The 18,131-nt window shown below is 34.7% G+C and overlaps 1 protein-coding gene across 9 annotated transcripts in view; it reads left to right on the top strand.

Moving 5' to 3' along the window:
* The window catches only part of LOC124982321 (POC1 centriolar protein homolog B), a 90,251-nt gene that overhangs the window by 51,000 nt on the left and 21,120 nt on the right, over positions 1-18,131 (top strand). For 5 of the 9 annotated variants that reach the window (XM_047548737.1, XM_047548735.1, XM_047548740.1 and 2 more), the window contains 2 exons: positions 657-737; positions 14,857-14,913. In XM_047548737.1, the coding sequence (XP_047404693.1) occupies positions 657-737; positions 14,857-14,913 (138 nt within the window). Of the gene's footprint in view, positions 1-656; positions 738-7,224; positions 8,145-13,148; positions 13,196-14,856; positions 14,914-18,131 lie in introns of those variants that run through there. The other 4 variants (XM_047548741.1, XM_047548736.1, XM_047548742.1 and 1 more) reach the window with 3 other exon arrangements.

Raw genomic sequence — 18,131 nt, 5'->3', positions numbered from 1 at the left:
TATATACTAATGAACTCTTTATAGCATGACTTTCTTTTTGAGTCTTCTTTAATTTTAACATATGTTTTATTTTTTTCCTCATATGGTCTTATACATCTTTGTATATTTATTTTGATGTATTTAAGAATGTTTATGTTATCATAAATGATGTCTTTTTAAATTTCATGTTTTCTAACTGTATGCTCGAATGCAGAAATACAATTGATTTTGTATCTTGATTTGGGGACTAGTAGTTTTGTAAAAATCTCTTACTAGTTCCAGTGATTTAGCAATAGATTCTTTTGGGATTTTTCATAGGTAATTATTTTATATATCGATGAAAATTTATTTTCTCTTTTAAAATTCTTACATCTTAATACTTTATTTCATTTCTTGTCATAATGGACTGACTAGGATTTTTCCTGTATCTTTTGAGATGGGTCATTTTATTTTATTTATAATATTCCTTTATAGGTGATTTACATTGATTTCTAATGTAAAAATTACCTTATGTTCCTGGGATAAATTCAACTTTTTTAGTCTTTTTTTAATGGATAGATTTGATAGACTAATATTTTGCAAACATTGTTTTTATCCAGTTTCTGAATACAAATAGCATCCAGTTTCTTGTGGTATTAAAAAAAAGTTATACTAACTTTTTTTATGTATATACACAGATTAATCCAAAGCTTGAAGTACACGATTTGCAGATTTCTACTCCCCCTGTTGTGGACATCCTTTCTTTTGATTCTACCACAGTAAGTTTTTTGTTTCTTTGTTTTATATTTAAGTGGAATTCAATCTGATACAACCTATTTCCTTAAAAAGTATATGAGGACAAGGATAAAATGTGGGCCAAGTAGTCTAACATTTTAGCATAGAAAAATTTTATACAAAAAGTCGCACATACAGTGTCTCTCAACAGCCACAAGGGGGAGAAGTGCCAATTTTCAGAATAGCTTTCACTTAGAAGGCCTTGTGCCCTGTGTGGTTGGTTACCTATTAAGGAACTATGCAGGTGACATTTCACTTGCTGTCGCAGAACAGATTCCCCACTTTGTTTCTAGATGTACTAAACTTATTTCTAGACTTCTCCTTAGAAGTTAGAGGAATAGCAGTCATTTTACTTTGTTAATCTCTTGATGTATTACCCAGAAATTGAATATTTCTAGTTCTTAGAACTTGATATGTCCAAGGGCTCCAAAGATTGAGAAAAGTTTGAACCTTTCAACTTAGAAGTCAGTTTAATCTTTTTGAGGCAAATCATTGCCACAGTCAATCCTGCTGGTTAGTGCAAAACTAGCGTTACGAACAAATGGGAAGAGTAGCATTGTCTTTGGTGGCACTGCTGTTATGGTGTCACTGTTGTTAAATATTTGGGGTAAATTTTCAATGTGTGGACAAAAGAGGAAGCAAAACTAAACAAGCAAACAAAACAAAACAGAAATTCCTGACACTATAACATGCCAAACTCCCCAATCTCAAGAATGGTAATTGCTGTAGAGGAATTCTGCAAAGGACCAATCCATTTTATAGAGTCTATCTTATACCAGAAAACACTCTGATTATTCAAAGGTCCTTTTCAGTGTTAATCACACAGCAGAGAAAGCTCTTACATCTCTCATGAGAAATGTCAGTGTCAAGAACCAAATGATGGCAGTCAAGGGGCTGATTGCCAGAGAAGTCCAGAACTCAAGTGACAAGAACCTCAAGTTGGTCCTTGGTCTCTGCTCTTCCACTATTCATGTTTACAATGTAACCCTACCAGCATTTCTGCATTAATGACATCAAATTAAAAATTAAGCAACTCAGCTTTGCCATTGTGCTTGGCTTATAGCAGGTGCTCAATACATTTATGTTCAATAAATTACTCAAAATACGTGCCATTGAGCTGGGAGCAGTGGCACATGCCCATAATCCCAGCAGCTCAGGAGGCTGAGACAGGAGGATCATGAGTTCAAAACCAGTCTTAAAAACTTGGTGAGGCCCTAAGCAACTCAGTGAGACCCTGTCTCTAAATAAAATACAAAAAAAGGTTGGGGATGTGGCTCAGTAGTTAAGTGTCTCTGGGTTCAATCCCCAGTACCAAAATCAAAAACAAAAACAAAAAACATGGCATTGAAACTCACACAGCTTGGTGACTTGGGTTTTTCACACTATAATGAGAAGCAGCAAAAGAGAGATGGTTTATGAGATGAACTGCCTCCTTGTGAGGTAGTAGTAGACTAAAATTGACTATTTGTGGCCTAAAAATATCACAGATCATTAGAAGTCTTTGTTGCACCTTTTGAGACTTAGTCTTGCTCTCAGTACCCTTCCAGCTTTGCAGGTCCTCATGACTCGGGAATGCAGACATTCTTGATAGGCAGTGTAGTAGGGAGGTGGGCAAAACTGCAACCTAGAAATCCAGCAGTGCCGAAGTCAACTAGTCTACATCTTAGAACCCTAATGCAGGGAATGCAGTATATGTGGGACTTTGAGAAGACTAGTTTTTATAACAAGCACATGACAAATTTAGTAGTTCTCTTATAAAACAGAGTAAGATTGAAGAGTATAAGTATTATCCACAGAAGGGATAATATTAGGGTACATTATATGAAATTGTCATTTTGAAGACAAAAACAGTCTAACATCAATGACTTCGCATGGGTCCACCCAATGTATAAGCATTAAAAGAAGACCCTACTTTCACTGTGAGTTGTATACTTGCTGCTATATAAAAATAAAGCAAGCAAACAAGAAACTACAGGAACACAAAATCTCATTTTCTATAACTTGGTTTGGGATTAAGATCATTTAATCTATCCCATTCAGATAGGTTGTTTTATAATCTGGAAGATAACTGCTTGCTCTCTAGGCATGGCATAAATACTTAATTTCACTGACATATTCTAAAGACATAGATGCTCAGAAAGTGCTTAGTTTTTATGAAGTATATCTCTAAAAGACTTTTTAAAAAATTGTCAATTTATGCATCTTTTATTACCCTTGATAGATAATTGATTAGAACACTAAAGTGAGATTAATTTTTAAAATGTTTGCCTTCTCATTAATGTAGTAGAAGTAATTCTTGATCCATAGTCTTCTTTATACATTGACTGTTTTTCTTTTGCTTCTGAACAACAAATCAGACATAACTATAAAAGAGATTTTTTTCTACTTTTCCATGGAGCACAATTACACTAAATATTTTTGGTGTAAACTATGCATGTGATTTTAATTTAAAAACCCAGAGAAATATTGGAAACTCAAAAAACAAACAACAACAACCAAAAAAAAACAGTGTTTAAAGATAGTTTTTATTTTTGTGATTACTTTTTTTTTTTTTTTTTTTAAGGATTTGTTTGACCTTTTCAGACTGGAAAAGTTTCCTTAGAAGTTCATTTAATCAAAATAGGACATAAAAAGATAATGCTTAGCTGGACCTTCAGGCGCTCACCTATGACCCCCAGTACTTAGGAGGCTGAGGTAGGAGGATCACAAGTCCAAGGCCAGACTGGGCAACTAATCAAGACCCGGTCTCAAAATGAAAAATAAAATGGTCAGGGATGTAGCTGGGTGGAAGAGCACTTGCCTAGCATGCAGGGTTCAATCCCCAACACCACACACACACACACACACAAATTGTACTAGGGCATTAGCATTGATGTGGCTTTATGGAATACTCCAGGCTCCTTCTTTACTTCCTCCAAAAATGGATGAATATGAAGAAGTTTTGTTTTTTGATTTTGTGTTTATTTTTTATGCTGCTAGGGATTGTAGCACAGAGCTATAATCCTGACCCAAGAAGAAGTTGTTGTTTTTAAACTTAGTATAAATTATTTTGAAATACTATAGGACTACTGCTAGTTTTGTTAGCTTTGGGTAAATTGTATTCTTAAGTTTTGATGTATTAATTTTATTAATTTGTCATACAAATGAACAAAATGAAGTTGATAATCTTGCTGTTCCTTTGATTGTCAAAACACTGGACTGTTCTCAGAGCTGACACAGTGTTCTTATCTCTATTCTGGCAGTTGTTGTGCAGAGTGTGAATGTAATACATATGCTTTTCTATAGAATTAGGAATAATATTTGAGTTCTAATTAATTATTTACAATAAACTGGAGGCCTACATTGTAGAAAAGGAATCAAGTATCTAATATATTGTTATTCCATTATCAAAATAAGAATATACTGCATGAAGGCATTACCTGAGATGCTGATGGTGGTGTCAAGATGGTTGTCTGAACTCAAGAGGCATGCAACATAGCCATGTAGAAATAATCACGTAGGAAGCAAGTCACTTTCAAGACACATGGTTCCAACAGTAAATGATTGTCAAAGAATGGTTGCTATGGGAGTATTCAGAAGAGGTCAATATTAGACTGGAGGAAATGGGAGGACTTTTCTAGAAGAAAACTTTTGATGAGTCTCTGACCTGACTCATTCGTTAAAAGTAGATGCCTCCAAAGAAAACGAAAATATGTACCATGGTTGTAAAAGTGTGTCAGTCCCGTTTTGGGTCTTTATGTTGCCTACCTCAACAGATGGCAGATGTGGTAAATCCCAGGGAGGACACCCTCTCATGTACACATACACTTCTCAATAAATATTTATCAGATAACAGTCCTGTGCCACTCACCATTCTTAGCTTTGAAGAAATGAACAAAACAAAGATACCTACTCTACAGTTCTACTCAGGAAAGAGGCGGTTTACAAATTAGAAAAATAAATAAATAAACAAACTTTATAATATAGTGGACCAGAAAAACATAAAGGTGAAAAAATTACCAAAGGCAGATGGGAAGAGGGTTGCAATTTGAGATGCATGACCAGGCCAGGATGCACATGACAGATGACATTTAAGTAAAAAACTGCAGGCACAAAGAGAGCGAGTAGAGTGGGTATCTGGAAAGGGCACTCCAGGTGAGTGGGAACAGTGATAGAAGGCCAGATCTGGAGTGATACAGGAGCCACCAGAGTGTTTTCTGTAGAGGAGGGACATCATTTGACTTATGCCTTAACAAGTGCACTGTGGCTGCAGTGTGAGAACAAGAGGCTGCAGGTGGTGATGAGGGTGCAGGTAACTCATTAAAAAGTTAATAGAATAATCAGACAAGAGGCAGAAGCAGCTTGACCTAGGGTGGTTGCAGAGAGGAGGTAGTGATAAAGGATATGATTCAGGATACATTTTGAAGGCAGAGCCAAGAGGATTTCCTGACAGATTGGATGTCAGTTGTGGGATTCCCTATCTCCTTTCCCCAGGGACTGCAAGGTGTAGCCCTAAGTAATCTCAGGGTAGCTGAGAATATCTCCTGGCTCTGCTTTGTTTTGACAGAGGGGCTGCTGGGAGAAAAAGCATTGTGGTTTTCCTGTCTTCAATTCTAGGATCAGGAAAAGCCATCAGCTGAATCAGTGCAAGAGATATTCTCCCGTTTCCATGACTTTGGGAAGCACACACCTTCCTAAATGACATTTAGATTTGCATTTTTCAGCAAAGTTTCTTTTTTGGAACGATTTTTGCATTGACCTATTTTTTAGGAAGAAAAAGGTTTCACGGAGATAATCATGTGGTATATGCCATCTGAAAAATATTAATGTATAGACAAACTATATGGACACACAAAGAGTAGACTAGCAGATACAGAGAGAATACTTCCATGGATGTTGTGGCAACAGTGCATCCTGGTTACCAGACAACATTGCGTAACTAGTTCAGTTATTTCAGTTCCTAACTGCTTATGTAAGCAAAGATTTGGAAAGACTTACTTGAAAGAACACAGTGTATGCAAACTTAAATGTCTCAAAACTAAAATTTATAACTTTAAAAGTATAAAGTGGCATATTCAATTTATTGTCCCTAGATTCCCCCTTTATTTTTCTATGAAAGTTGATAAAAATCATGCTATACAAACCTCCTGAATTCTCTACTTTTCTGTATGCCAACTTTCCTGAATTTACATATAGACATCTAGATTGGAGGTAGGTGAGGTTCTTTTAAAGTTTTTAATTTTGCAACAGCTTATAAAGCTGCAATGATTTATAAATTTAGTGCATAATGACTTCTGAAACTAAGTATGTTTGTAACTTTGTGGCTGCTTACTAAGCTTTGGGAAACAGGCATTTTTATGATATCCTCAAGCATTGGGTCAGTGGCCCTGCAGTATCTTTCTCCTGCCCCTGCTACTGTGAGAGTCTGAAAGGAAACACACATAGGAATTAGTAAAATCCAGGCCTTTGAACTCACTAGTTGGTGCCTCCCTCAATTTATCTTTCTTTCACTAAAAGACTATTAGTCTTAACTTCAAATGATAGTAAATATGTCAAGTGGGACACACTAATTTTGTGCATTAATTCAAAAAGTTAAATGTTAGGTACTAAGATGCTTGATGGAATAAGAGGAATTCTTAGAAGATTTAAGAAATAATCTAAAAACATATCCCTTTGAAATTGAAATATGTGAAATAATTAAATTGTCAAAGGCATTTACAGATTAGGATATATGTAATATTAACAGAAGTAAGCGAGGAGAAATACATTTTCATAGTTCTCCTGCCATTTGGAAATAGAAAACACATTTTTATTTCCTTGGGTACAATCTTTAAAATAGAGGAAAGAAAATATTAGGAATGGGGAAGAAATGGTTTTCAAATTGGTTAGATCTTTGCTTTTGAAGCACATCATGACCCATATGTTATAAAAACTACTAACAGTTGTGAATGTGAGACTGACCTTTTTTAAAAAAAAGTGCTTGAAATTTCAACAATAACAACTAAAATTGTCGAATTTGTTAAAGGAACATGGCACCTTTTTTCAAAGAGACACGTATAGCTGATGAGACTAGCTGTAAAATTTATTAAGTTACTGGAAAAAAAATAAGTTAACAGGTCAGAGGCTTTCTTTCTTTCTTCCAAATTAAATGTGCTCTTTAATAAAAGTGACAATAACTAAGTCCCAAGTGTTTAATTAAGATACACTGAAATATTTAATAATTTGAGCATTTCCTGTTAAGTTTCAAAGTCACAGGAAAAGAAAACAATGAATTTATCAATAATTTTATACGAATTCAATTTTTATAAATTTTCTAGTTAACATACTTTATGTAGTGAGACTGGTTCTCATTCCTACTGACAAAAATGATTTAGAACTTAAACTTTTCTATATGAAATGTGTTGTTTTTTTAAAAAAGGAAATATCCAAAAGGATTTATAATGTGCTATTTGGAAGTCCAACAGAGTAAATACTTTTTATGATTTCCTTTAGAAAATTAGCACATGTCTGGGAACTGGAGATGGTGAAGTTTCAGGTATTATTTCTGCCTTCCAACTTCCTGAGATACTGTATTTCTAAACACTGACTCTTGACTGCCTCAGCAATAGCAAGGGTTCCAGGCCTGGGAATCTAAGCCACATCCCGGGTTCCCACAGCTGAGACTGAGGCATGCTGAAAATGCCCGACAGCTCTCAGCCCACACATCCAGCAACAACTGGTTCCTTCCTCTTCCTGTGGAAGAGCAACATCCTCTGAGATGAGAAGAAATGCAACCTGAGGAATGCAAGAACAGCAGTGAGCTTTTCACACAGGAAATGATGAGGGTGGCACTCTGAAAAGTGCTGTCTCCTGGACCATCAGCACAAGAGCTTCCTGCTGACCCAGAGCACAGTTTACTAGGGAGCCAAATGCCATTCGTGGGCTGTTGGAGTTTCAGAGAAAGGCGAACTTAGCTTTTACCTCTTCTTTTCTACCCATCTGGTTTTTAATTATTTGGTACTGTGTAAATGGTGAAGCTGATTGACTCTGCTCCTTTTCCATTTGACCTCTTGACAGTAAATTATTTGGTGGATATACTCAGCAAGTCTGCTAAAACAAACTTATCAGTCAGTTCTTTGTGCTTTATGAAGTCAAGTTATGTAAAATATATTAGAGAAATTAAAACCTTATAATCTTGGTTAATTGACTCTTGAGGTCCACTGGTGGTCCTTGCCTAGTTCTTTGTCTTTTTCAATTTCCTTCCTTTTGCTTTCTGAGACAGTCAGACATCAGTAGAAGACATCTACTACTATGAAAACATCATATATTCTCAAACACAAATCAAACTTTTAAATTTAAAATTTTAACACTTAAAATTTAGGTTGACTCAAAGTGACTTTCACAATGAATGAATGTTTTAGAATAATTTGATTTCCAGTTTTTTCCTAATTCCAACAGTATTTTGTTTCTCATTTGCTTGAGGTGATGTGACCATTAGAAAACTCAGATTTTATAATCATATGTATTATTTTTTATTAGAGCTTTATGGTTATATATAGTGTAGGGAATCATATATACTTTTAAAGCTTTTCTGAACCACTTCAGAAATTTGGTAGGTTTTAGTGTTTATGATGACAGATTTCTTTTGCTTTTTATGTATTTCTTTGGAGTATTTTGCTAGAGCACATAAGAGTTACTTGTTTGTTTTAAATTGAAGAGGAGATGGAGAAGGAATGCCAGGCATTTCCTTTTCCTTTTCAGAATGTCTTTTTAATGAACATTCCTCTTTCCTCCTTGTGAACAAACCATTTCAGTTCAGCAAGGGCCCTCCAAGTGTCTAGTTTCTAATAACCCAAACTTTTTGTTTAGTTTCCTGGCCCTAGGGAGGTACTTGTTTCATGCATTAACTATCTCTTCTTACCTCAGAGTTCTCTGTTTTTACAGATTTCTAAGCCACCTTAGCCAGCTCCCTGTATTAAACTAATTCTGTTAAAATAACTGTTGTCATTTCTACTTTCCTGCTGAACCCTGAATGATACATAATAAATCATCTCAAAGAAATAAGATATACACACAAAGATTTTTATGCAAGGGTGCTTATTCCACCATTATTTATAACAACAAAAAAGGAACATAAACCAAATGTTTTTTAATAAGGTATTAGTTAAGTAATTTTAACAGATGAAATACTATATACCCCATTTTTGTTTAATGACAACTAAAAACTTTGTGATTGTGAATTTGACTCTGGACTGGTGGAAAAATTGTTTTACAGGACAGTATTCAAATAAGTGGCAAAATGTTAGATGGAATAATAGTATCATGTTAAATTTCCTTATTTTCCTAATCATACCATGGTTATGCAAGTGAATGGACTTGTCCTCAGGACATACCTACTGTAGTATATGAGGTTAAGGGGCATGGTATCTGCAACTTCTCAAAAGATTCAGAAAAAAAATTACCTAGATAGATGGCAAATTTGATGAATCTGAAGAAACATTTTATTATTCTTGCAACTTCTAAGTTTGTAATTATTTCAAGTTTAATCGAGTTAAAAAGCCAAAAATTGTATTTCACTATGTCACAGGTAAAAATATTCCATATATATGAAAATACATACCATCATAAGAAAAAAGTATAACAATTTCGTAAAGGGAAAAGTGTGTTTATCTGTTCAACAGAATTCCTATACTAACCTGGTCATTGGAATTTGTCCAAGTTTATCTCACCAATAAGTAACAGTGCTTGGTTTTGAACTCTTATTTGGCTTTGGAATATGTGCTTTTACCTACTGTGTATTATGTTTCTAAAGAAGTAACTTTCTTAATTCTACAAAGAATAAATAGTAATTTAAATGAGAACACACACCTATATCCTCTCACAAAATGAAAAAAAAAAAAAAAGTATTGCCAGGAGACAACCATTATTAACTTTTGAAATGTAGTCTTCCAAGAAGAGGAGGCGGTTATTAGAATCCAGACACTAGGACAGGAGACCTTGTCCTCTAGTCCCAGGAGCTCAGACCCTATGGAACTAAGGCCAAATGTACAAGGGGCAGCAGCCAGGTAACGCTAGAATATCCAGGGTGTTCAGAGCTGCTGCGGGAAGAGGCTCAGGGAAACAGCAATCAGGGAGGAGCAAGTCTCCCCTCTCTTCTCTGGCCTCTGGTCTCTATCTCCTGTCCCCCATTAACAGATTCAGATAGGAAACCAACTGACAAGAGAAAACTCTAGTTTTCAGAGCCCTAGTCTCTGTAACACAAAACAGAGTTTGGTAAAGTGGATTTGGAGCCAAGAGACATACTCTGTTTTATACAAGGAGTACTGGATAAAAGGTAGGCACTTTTTTTGGGGTGCCGGGCAGTTACCAGAGACAGGGTCTCACTGAGTTGCTTAGTTCCTCACTTTTGCTGAGGCTGGCTTTGAACTCAAGATCCTCCTGCCTCAGCCTCCTGAGCCGCTGGGATTACAGGCATGCACTACCGCATCTGGCAAGGTAGGCACTTTTAAAAAAACTTTATAAGGCAAACTTCACTCTAGAATGAGCAAATAAATACTGATTCCTATGAGTAACACATGAAATTTTTTATTTCCTACACTTTTAAATAGACTAGGCCGTGTATTTTTATTATTATGTACTTTAAAAGTTTTAAAAACTTAGTAAAGGGCTGAGGTTGTAGCTCAGTGGTACAGTACTTGCTTAGCATGGGTGAGACACTGGGTTTAATCCTGAGCACCACATAAAAAACAAATAAGTAAAAAATAAAGGTCAAATTCTGTTAAATAAAAAAGCTTTTTAAAAAAGTTTAGTAAGAAATATTACCAAGTGAATTCCATTTTTTAGTGACTTGGCAACTTTTAACTTGTTTTCACAGTTACTGTTCACTTGTGTTTCTGAGAATTGCCTATTTGTATACTTTTCTCATTTTTCTATTGTACATTTAAAAATTGATCTTCAAGTCATTTTAATGCAAAGGGTTGACCCTTCGCCATATGCTGCAAATATATTTTCCTTGTTTGTCATTTCCACTTAAATTTTGTTTCTGAACATTGATAAGTTTAGCTGCATTAACTATTTGAAAACTATATTGTTTGCATTTTACAATTTGTTTGGATTCTATGCAACAAAAGTCCCTTCCTAAATCCCAAACATACCTTTAGCTATTATTTTTAAGAATTTACTTTTAACAGTAAAATCTTAAATTCCAGGTATATCAATTCAGGTATGAGGTACAAATTTAGTTAACAGTGTGCTCTCAAATTTGTATTGTTTCTTTCTTTGCCAATGTGAATTACCTCCATTAAACATTATTTTCTTTTGGAAACTGACTGCTATCTTATTATTCTGTTTGTTCTTGATCCATTCTCAGACATTGTTAATTATCGTAGCTTTAGAATATTTCTTTAAAATATCATGCAGTTTTGCCATTAATTTTGAAAATATTCTTGCTCTTTATTATCTATATGAACTTGAGAATTATTCTATCTGTTCTCAAAAAATATTCCACTGAGATGTTGATTGACTTGTCATTAGACTTATAAAATAATTTGAGAACTACCTACTTTACCACCTTGAATTGCTCATCCAGGAACATAGCATATAGAAAAGTCTTTTAAATTTTTCACTGCATCAGATTTAGGAATGTTCTCATCACATACCTGTGGTTCCCATAGAAATAGCCACCATTTTTATAGTCTACTTAGCATTTTACCTCTTCACTTGAGCATGCACATAGATTCTCTCACTCCGCAATTTAGCCCTCAAGAGGTTGGGCAACCTGCCCAGAAGTGAGGAAATAAGGAAGGCAAGCAAGACCTGGATCTGACTAGCACCAAGGCCCAACTGTCCCCCCAACAGGTAAAGACACCCACTTGCCTTTGTTGTCCACATGGTTTAAACCCAAGTAAATATTTCTTCACTGTAGTACAATAACTAAAGAGCTTGCTCAGTATAGGAGAAAAAAACAAATAAACATGAGTGCTAAGGACATCCTGTGATGAAACAGGTGGAGAAATCAGTCCTAGAGTCAATGCTAGTAAGTTATTGGTCTTTGAGCCCACTTTAAGATTTTACATTTTGCCTATTTCCATTTGCCAAGTAGTTAAATTCTAGATAAGTACTACACTTTAAAGAGCAAAGTTCTTTAGCATCGTGTTAGAATTCTCATTAAAAATAAACAAACAATTGTGTTAAAGATATTGATTATCCAAAAAGGTGTGCCACTTGGCATGTTTCTCACAGGTGCTCAAGCCTGATCACATGAATATAGCTTCCTGGTATGAATAATTATTTCATCTATTACATCTTTAATGTCTTTCATAATGATAAAGTGGCTTTACCTCTGTTGGCAGTCTTGTTACTGTTCTCTATACCCCCCACATTTCTACCCTGCCCATCACTAATTTTCACTTTTGTGTGTTCAGTTTTTAGGAGAGGAAATTCTGTGTGGCAAGAACTGTGTATATTTAAGTTTTATTTGGTGGTATTATTGCTGTAAGTTCTGGTGGGTGCACGTTTATTTCATTTGTGGAGTAGATGAAAATAGCAGTTTACATCAGATTTGGTTAGTGTGATTTTTATAAAGTAAATGCTATTTTCCATTGACTTTTATTTTTAAACAGAATTATGTTTTCTTGGTAAATATCCTCAGCTTATTGTTTTAGAAATCTTGTGGGCAGGCCTCAAAAGCATGCCTACACCCATAATATTTTGGTTGTTTTTTGTTTTTTTCCTAGTAATTTGAAGTACTTTTATAGCTATGTAACTGTTTACAGAATCCAGGCTTTTCTTCCAACCTCTCCCCACCTTGCTATTACTATTGCTCAGAGCATGAGTAACCATTTTTCCAAGGGACCCAGGCTCCATATTCACAGCTTCTCAGTCTCAGTTTACATGTCTTGGACTGATTATGTGGCAGAACTGTGTGTGTGAGGTTGTAATTCCTTGTCCTGGTTGGAACTTTCAAAGAAATTTTATAGTTCACTTGGGCAGTTCCTCCATTTGAAACTTTAAGTTCAGTACGATGAATATTTACCCTACTTTTTCCATTCTCTAAGGTTAATATTAGGTAAAATAAACTTACTTTAAACTTATTTTAAATCTAGCAAGAGGCAAAGTACCATGCTGAGTAAATGATATTCTAAATTTAGAAATATGCATTCTGAGGATAATGATTTAACAAAATTTCAGAATGTTACATAATTAAAACAATTCATTATTTTAAAATAGAATTGTAAACGTGTCATTAAAATCAAGAAGACAGTTGTGTGCTTTGGAATATCAGTTGAAATCTGAAGAATTTAAGAAGTACTCTTCCTGTTTTGTACTTTCAGAAAATTCTGTGTAGTTTTTGTACATTTGAGTATGTGGTAAAATTACTAAAAAAAATTTAAGATTTTAACACTATTTTAAAATTATTTTGTTTTTTCCTTTTATAGAAATTATTTCTACAAAGTGCTCTGTGCATTATAAAAGTAATAAACAGGTAGCTATTTTTACATTTGGGGTACTAATGTATTAAGGGTCCTAGCCTTCATATCTCACCTGTGGGAAAAGCAATCTTTGTCTGATATGCAACTCAAAGACATAAGAAAATTTAAAAATATAAAATCGTGTCTAAAAGTATTTTTGATCTGAGTATATGGGCAGCTTTATCAAATAGAATGGAGAAAAAAGTTTTAATTTCAAAATAAATTATTACTCACAATAATGTATTTGAAACTGTTGATTTAGAGAACAGTTCTCTAATATATTATGAATATTTAAATGTTAAAATCTGTTTATTTCTACTACTGAGTGCTATAATTATTTTTATGTATTTATTATTCAAAGGAAATGACAATCACAGGTTTTATATCCCTAACTATGACCATGTTTGTGAATATATTTGCTTATTTTTAGTTTCTACTTTAGCACTCTTTCCAGGCGGTTCTCTTGGCAACGGTGATATCGCTTCTGCCTGTCGTGCATTTTGTGCTTAATTACTCTTTCATTATATCTCCCCACTACTTCTTTCATGCAAAGGCTCTTACTATTCTGTCCAACCACTAACTCATGTAATTTTTCTTACCACTGTCCAACCACTAACTCATGTAATTTTTCTTTACATTTTCCCTAAATGTAAAGAAAATGAATTTTTTAAGAATTTAAATAGTTTAAAAAAATGGATATACTAAAAATTCGTATCTTCCACTCTTACCACCAGTCTTTCCCTAGCCATTTCCACCCCAGGGCAGGAGATTTGCCACAAGAACTGGCATTTGCTTATTTCCTCTGCTACTTACATACTGGTATAAAAGAATCTAGAGTACTGGTAGACTGCTGCATGGAGACTAGGGTCAACCAGCTCATTAGACTGGAAAGACAGTACATAGGGAATTAATTACTCTTCTGCCCATTGCTCTTTAGACCCCAAATAGTGAATCTTGGCAAAAATAGAAAATCTTTCAGAATGCTACTCAGAGATGAGCTGGGTGTCTGTAGGAGCAAAGCTTAGGGCATGAATTTTGTGATGTCAGCATCATGAAGGAAAATGACTCAGCCTAAGTCAGGGGCTGGCTCAGTGGACATTGCTGATTTGTGAAAAACAAACATGCCAGACTCTAGGTCAAAGTGGGGGTGGGGAGTCTGTGAGTGGGCTAATGTGCTTTGCAAAAGCTATCATGGACCATCACCTGGTATGTTGAGAATATAAACTGAAGGATTGACTAATCACTAGTGTGCATCAGGTGGGCTCAGAGAAAGATGCCCTGTGAGATGGGGTGGAGCTAAAATCTAAAACCTTGCTACTCCAAATGTGACCTGTGGACAGTTTGCTAGAGCACCACTTGGAAAGTTAGTAAAAATGTAGATTTTCAAGTCCCACACCAGACCTAACCAAAAGATACCCTGCATTTTAGTAAGATCCCCGGGTGATTCATGGATCTTAAAGTTAGAAAAGTGCTGATCTCAAGCTTCAATAAGTGTTGAAGAGGATTGGGAGTACTAGAAAGTTCTCATTAGAGAGGACAGGCATGCAAAGGCTGCCCTGCTTGGTATAGTCTAGGAATTGGGTCCAGGGATGGGCAAGGCATTACAGTGAGCCAAGCCTGAAAAAGATTGTAGGAACCAGGCATGCAAGCCTTTTAACTGTTTGGTCCTTTTCAGCTTGAAAATATCTTCCCGGCAACAGAACAGACAAATGGAAACCGGTTCAGAGTGAAAGTGAGTAGTAATCCAGACAAAAACTGAAAATAACTGGCATTAGGATTATCTTAGTGAAGATCAATAGAATGGAATTCATTTGATAGATACAAAAATGGTATAATTGATAAGATTTGTAATGAGTTGGAAGGAAAGGAGGATTATTAAGGATAATTCTTAAATTTTACCTTGGACAATGATGCATCATTCATTAATGTAGGGGGTTTCCAAAATTTCTATCCTGAGTTCCAATTTGGATATGTTGAGTTTCATATGTCTTTGAAACATTCAGGAATACCTGGCAGGTATGCCATAGTACACACATATCTGGAGCTTAAGGGAAAGATCTGGACTGAAAATAAAATTGTGAGAGTATTCTGCATGTATGTGGCAATTAAAGCAGCAGGCTTAGATGAGACTGAGTACAGAGTAACAAAAAGGGCCTGGCAACACAAATAATATGTGTCTCATGCAATAGATACAATTAGCCCCAATCTGACTGTACATTGCATATATGAAATGTTACACAGTACTATATAAATGTGTGCATTTACTGTGTCAACTAAAAATATGTATATTAATAAAAATATTTTTTAAAAATACTTAAGATTGGGCTTGGAGGAATTTAAATAAAACAGTGTGATGAAACAGGATAAGCCTTCAAAGGAGGCAGAGAAAGGGATAGGAGGAAGCAGGGAAACCAGAGAGCATAGTGTTATGGCAGCCAAGGGAGAAGAAATGGTAAAAGTCAATATGACTCAAAGTCCAGAAAAGGACTGAAAACCTTTGCTGAATTTAGCCAAGATTACTGGTAATCTTTCTTTCTTTCTTTTTTTTTGTTTTGTTTTTGACACAGTAACTAAGGATTGAACCCAGGAGTATTCTACCTCTGAGCAACATCCCCAGCTCTTTATTTTGTTTAGAGACAGGGTCTCTTTACATTGTCCAGGCTGACTGTGAACTTGTGATCCTCCTTCTTCAGCCTTGGGAATAGCTGGGATTATAGGCGTGTGTCACCAGACTTGGCTATTGGTGACCTTTTGAAGAGAGGGAAAAGTGAGCTAAGGAATAAACTAGAATAAATTTGTTCTTTTATTCAATACATTTTCTGAGTACCTGTTATATACCGAGCAATGTACATGTACAAAGGAAAAACCAAGTCTAGTAATAGTGATATATACTGAAATAAGTCAGCCTCAGCAATTTAGCAAGGCCCTAAGCAACTTAGCGAGACCCTATCTTTAAATGAAATATATTTTAAGAAGGGCTGGAAATGTGGCTCATGGTTAAGAACCTGAGTTCAATTTCTGATACCAAAAAAAAAAAAAAAGTCTGAAAACTTAGAATTAAGAATCTTTAATTAATCAGACCATTGGGTTCCCAATGGTTATTCCTAAACTTCATAGTAAGTGGGATAATTATGATAGATATCATTTGCATCTTAATTATCAGAAAGGATCATTAGAAGACTGCTTATTTTAATAATACCAATTATTTGGTAAAGAACAGAACTGAAATATGAAATAGAAAGAAACTCCTTATGTTTACTGGCTGTGCATAATGAACAGACTTTGGTTGTGTCATGACTTCCTCATTGAGAACTTCCTGCTTACTCATCTGAGTTTGAGCATAAAGATAAATTGTCATGATTCTGTAGCTTTCACGTTCATATTTCTCAGACTCCTGGCATCTATGAAAAGTATTCTCTGAGTTTTATGTGTGGTATTCAAATATTTTTTCCTGAGCTGTTTTCCTCATGGTAACTATTAAGAAAAAAGTCTTTAAAAAATAATAATAACCAGGGTCATTATTTTTATTGTCTTTGGTTTTATCAGCAAAATAAGAAAGGAAAAGAACACATACTTTTACATACAAAAAGGTTTAGAGGCAGGAGGATCTGAAGTTCAAGGTCAGCCTAAGCAACTTAGACTCTGTCTGTAATAGAATGTAAAGATCTGGAGATGTAGTTTAGTGGGAGAGTACTTGCCTAGCATGTGTGAGGCCCCGTGTTAATCCCCAGGATCCCCCCCTCCAAAACACACACATAAAGTATGAAAGGAAAATATATCTCTATTAAACAACATAGTGTTGTTATCTTATTTTCAGTTACTTGTGATGAAATATTTGTTACTGATACTCTATTCATAAGCCATTTAAGAATGCTGCTATACTTTCTGGAGACTTTTATGCCATGGTTTTTCAACTGTGTCCTGTTACATGATCTTTAGTTTTCATCAAAGGATTAAACATTTGAGATGAAGTTTATGTATCTAACTGCTCAATGTTAGACTGACTTTCTTTGCTATTATCAGAAAATCATTTTTCATTCATTAAGATGATGAAGCCAAAATTTCTATATAGATATTTTAATTTTGCCTGCTAAGTTTCTTTTTCCAAAGTATTATAAACATTTTTTCAGTCAGCTGTCTGGAAATGGAAATCTTTTACTATTTTTCAAATTACATTTGAAAATGTCTAATTCTTTGGTGTTTATTAAACAGCAGTTTTTATTTTAAGTGTATACTTAGAATATACTTAGAATATATTTATGACTCAGCATTTATTAAGTATAGCTCTTATTTCATTTAATTCCTATCTGACTTTAAATAGTTTTTTATTTATTTTGAGAAATTGAATATATATGTAGGAAAGATTTTTTTAAATGTGGAACTTAATGGATAGAGAAACATCTTTAAAGCAAGAGTTTCATTTAGTATACTCTTTGGGCCTTACATAGGTACTTAGCATGTTGTCAGCTCTCTGAAGAAAAGTAAGCTATGACTCTCAACGGTCAAAGTATTTTGACTTCTAGTGGAGGGGAAAGAGGACAAGATGTGATGATATTAATGATGGTGATGATGAGTAATTTAATACCAAGTATAGATTAAATCTTTACCTACCTTCTCATAACAACCATGTAATATAACCCAATATTATTATCTCCATTTTACAGAAAGGGAACTGAAACTTAGGTCAAGTAACTTGTCCCAGGTCATACTCCTAATACACCAAAGAGAAGGGTTTAAACCAAGTCTCAGTGACTTGAAGTCCCATTTATACAACCATCCTATTGTGTGATGTCACAGATACTCATGCTATCACAAATAGCAGAAATGCAAATAATAATTAACAATTGCTTTAAGAAGCAACTTTGAATTGTAATAGAGATTTGGAGAAGGGGTAAATTTCATCTATTTTAGGAAGATGAAGAAAGAATTTATTTTTTTTTAGATATAAGA

This window comes from Sciurus carolinensis, chromosome 4 (assembly GCF_902686445.1).
Source record: "Sciurus carolinensis chromosome 4, mSciCar1.2, whole genome shotgun sequence".
NCBI lineage: Eukaryota > Metazoa > Chordata > Mammalia > Rodentia > Sciuridae > Sciurus > Sciurus carolinensis.
Note: the sequence above shows the minus strand (reverse complement) of the source record. Positions and strands in the feature narration are given on the sequence as shown.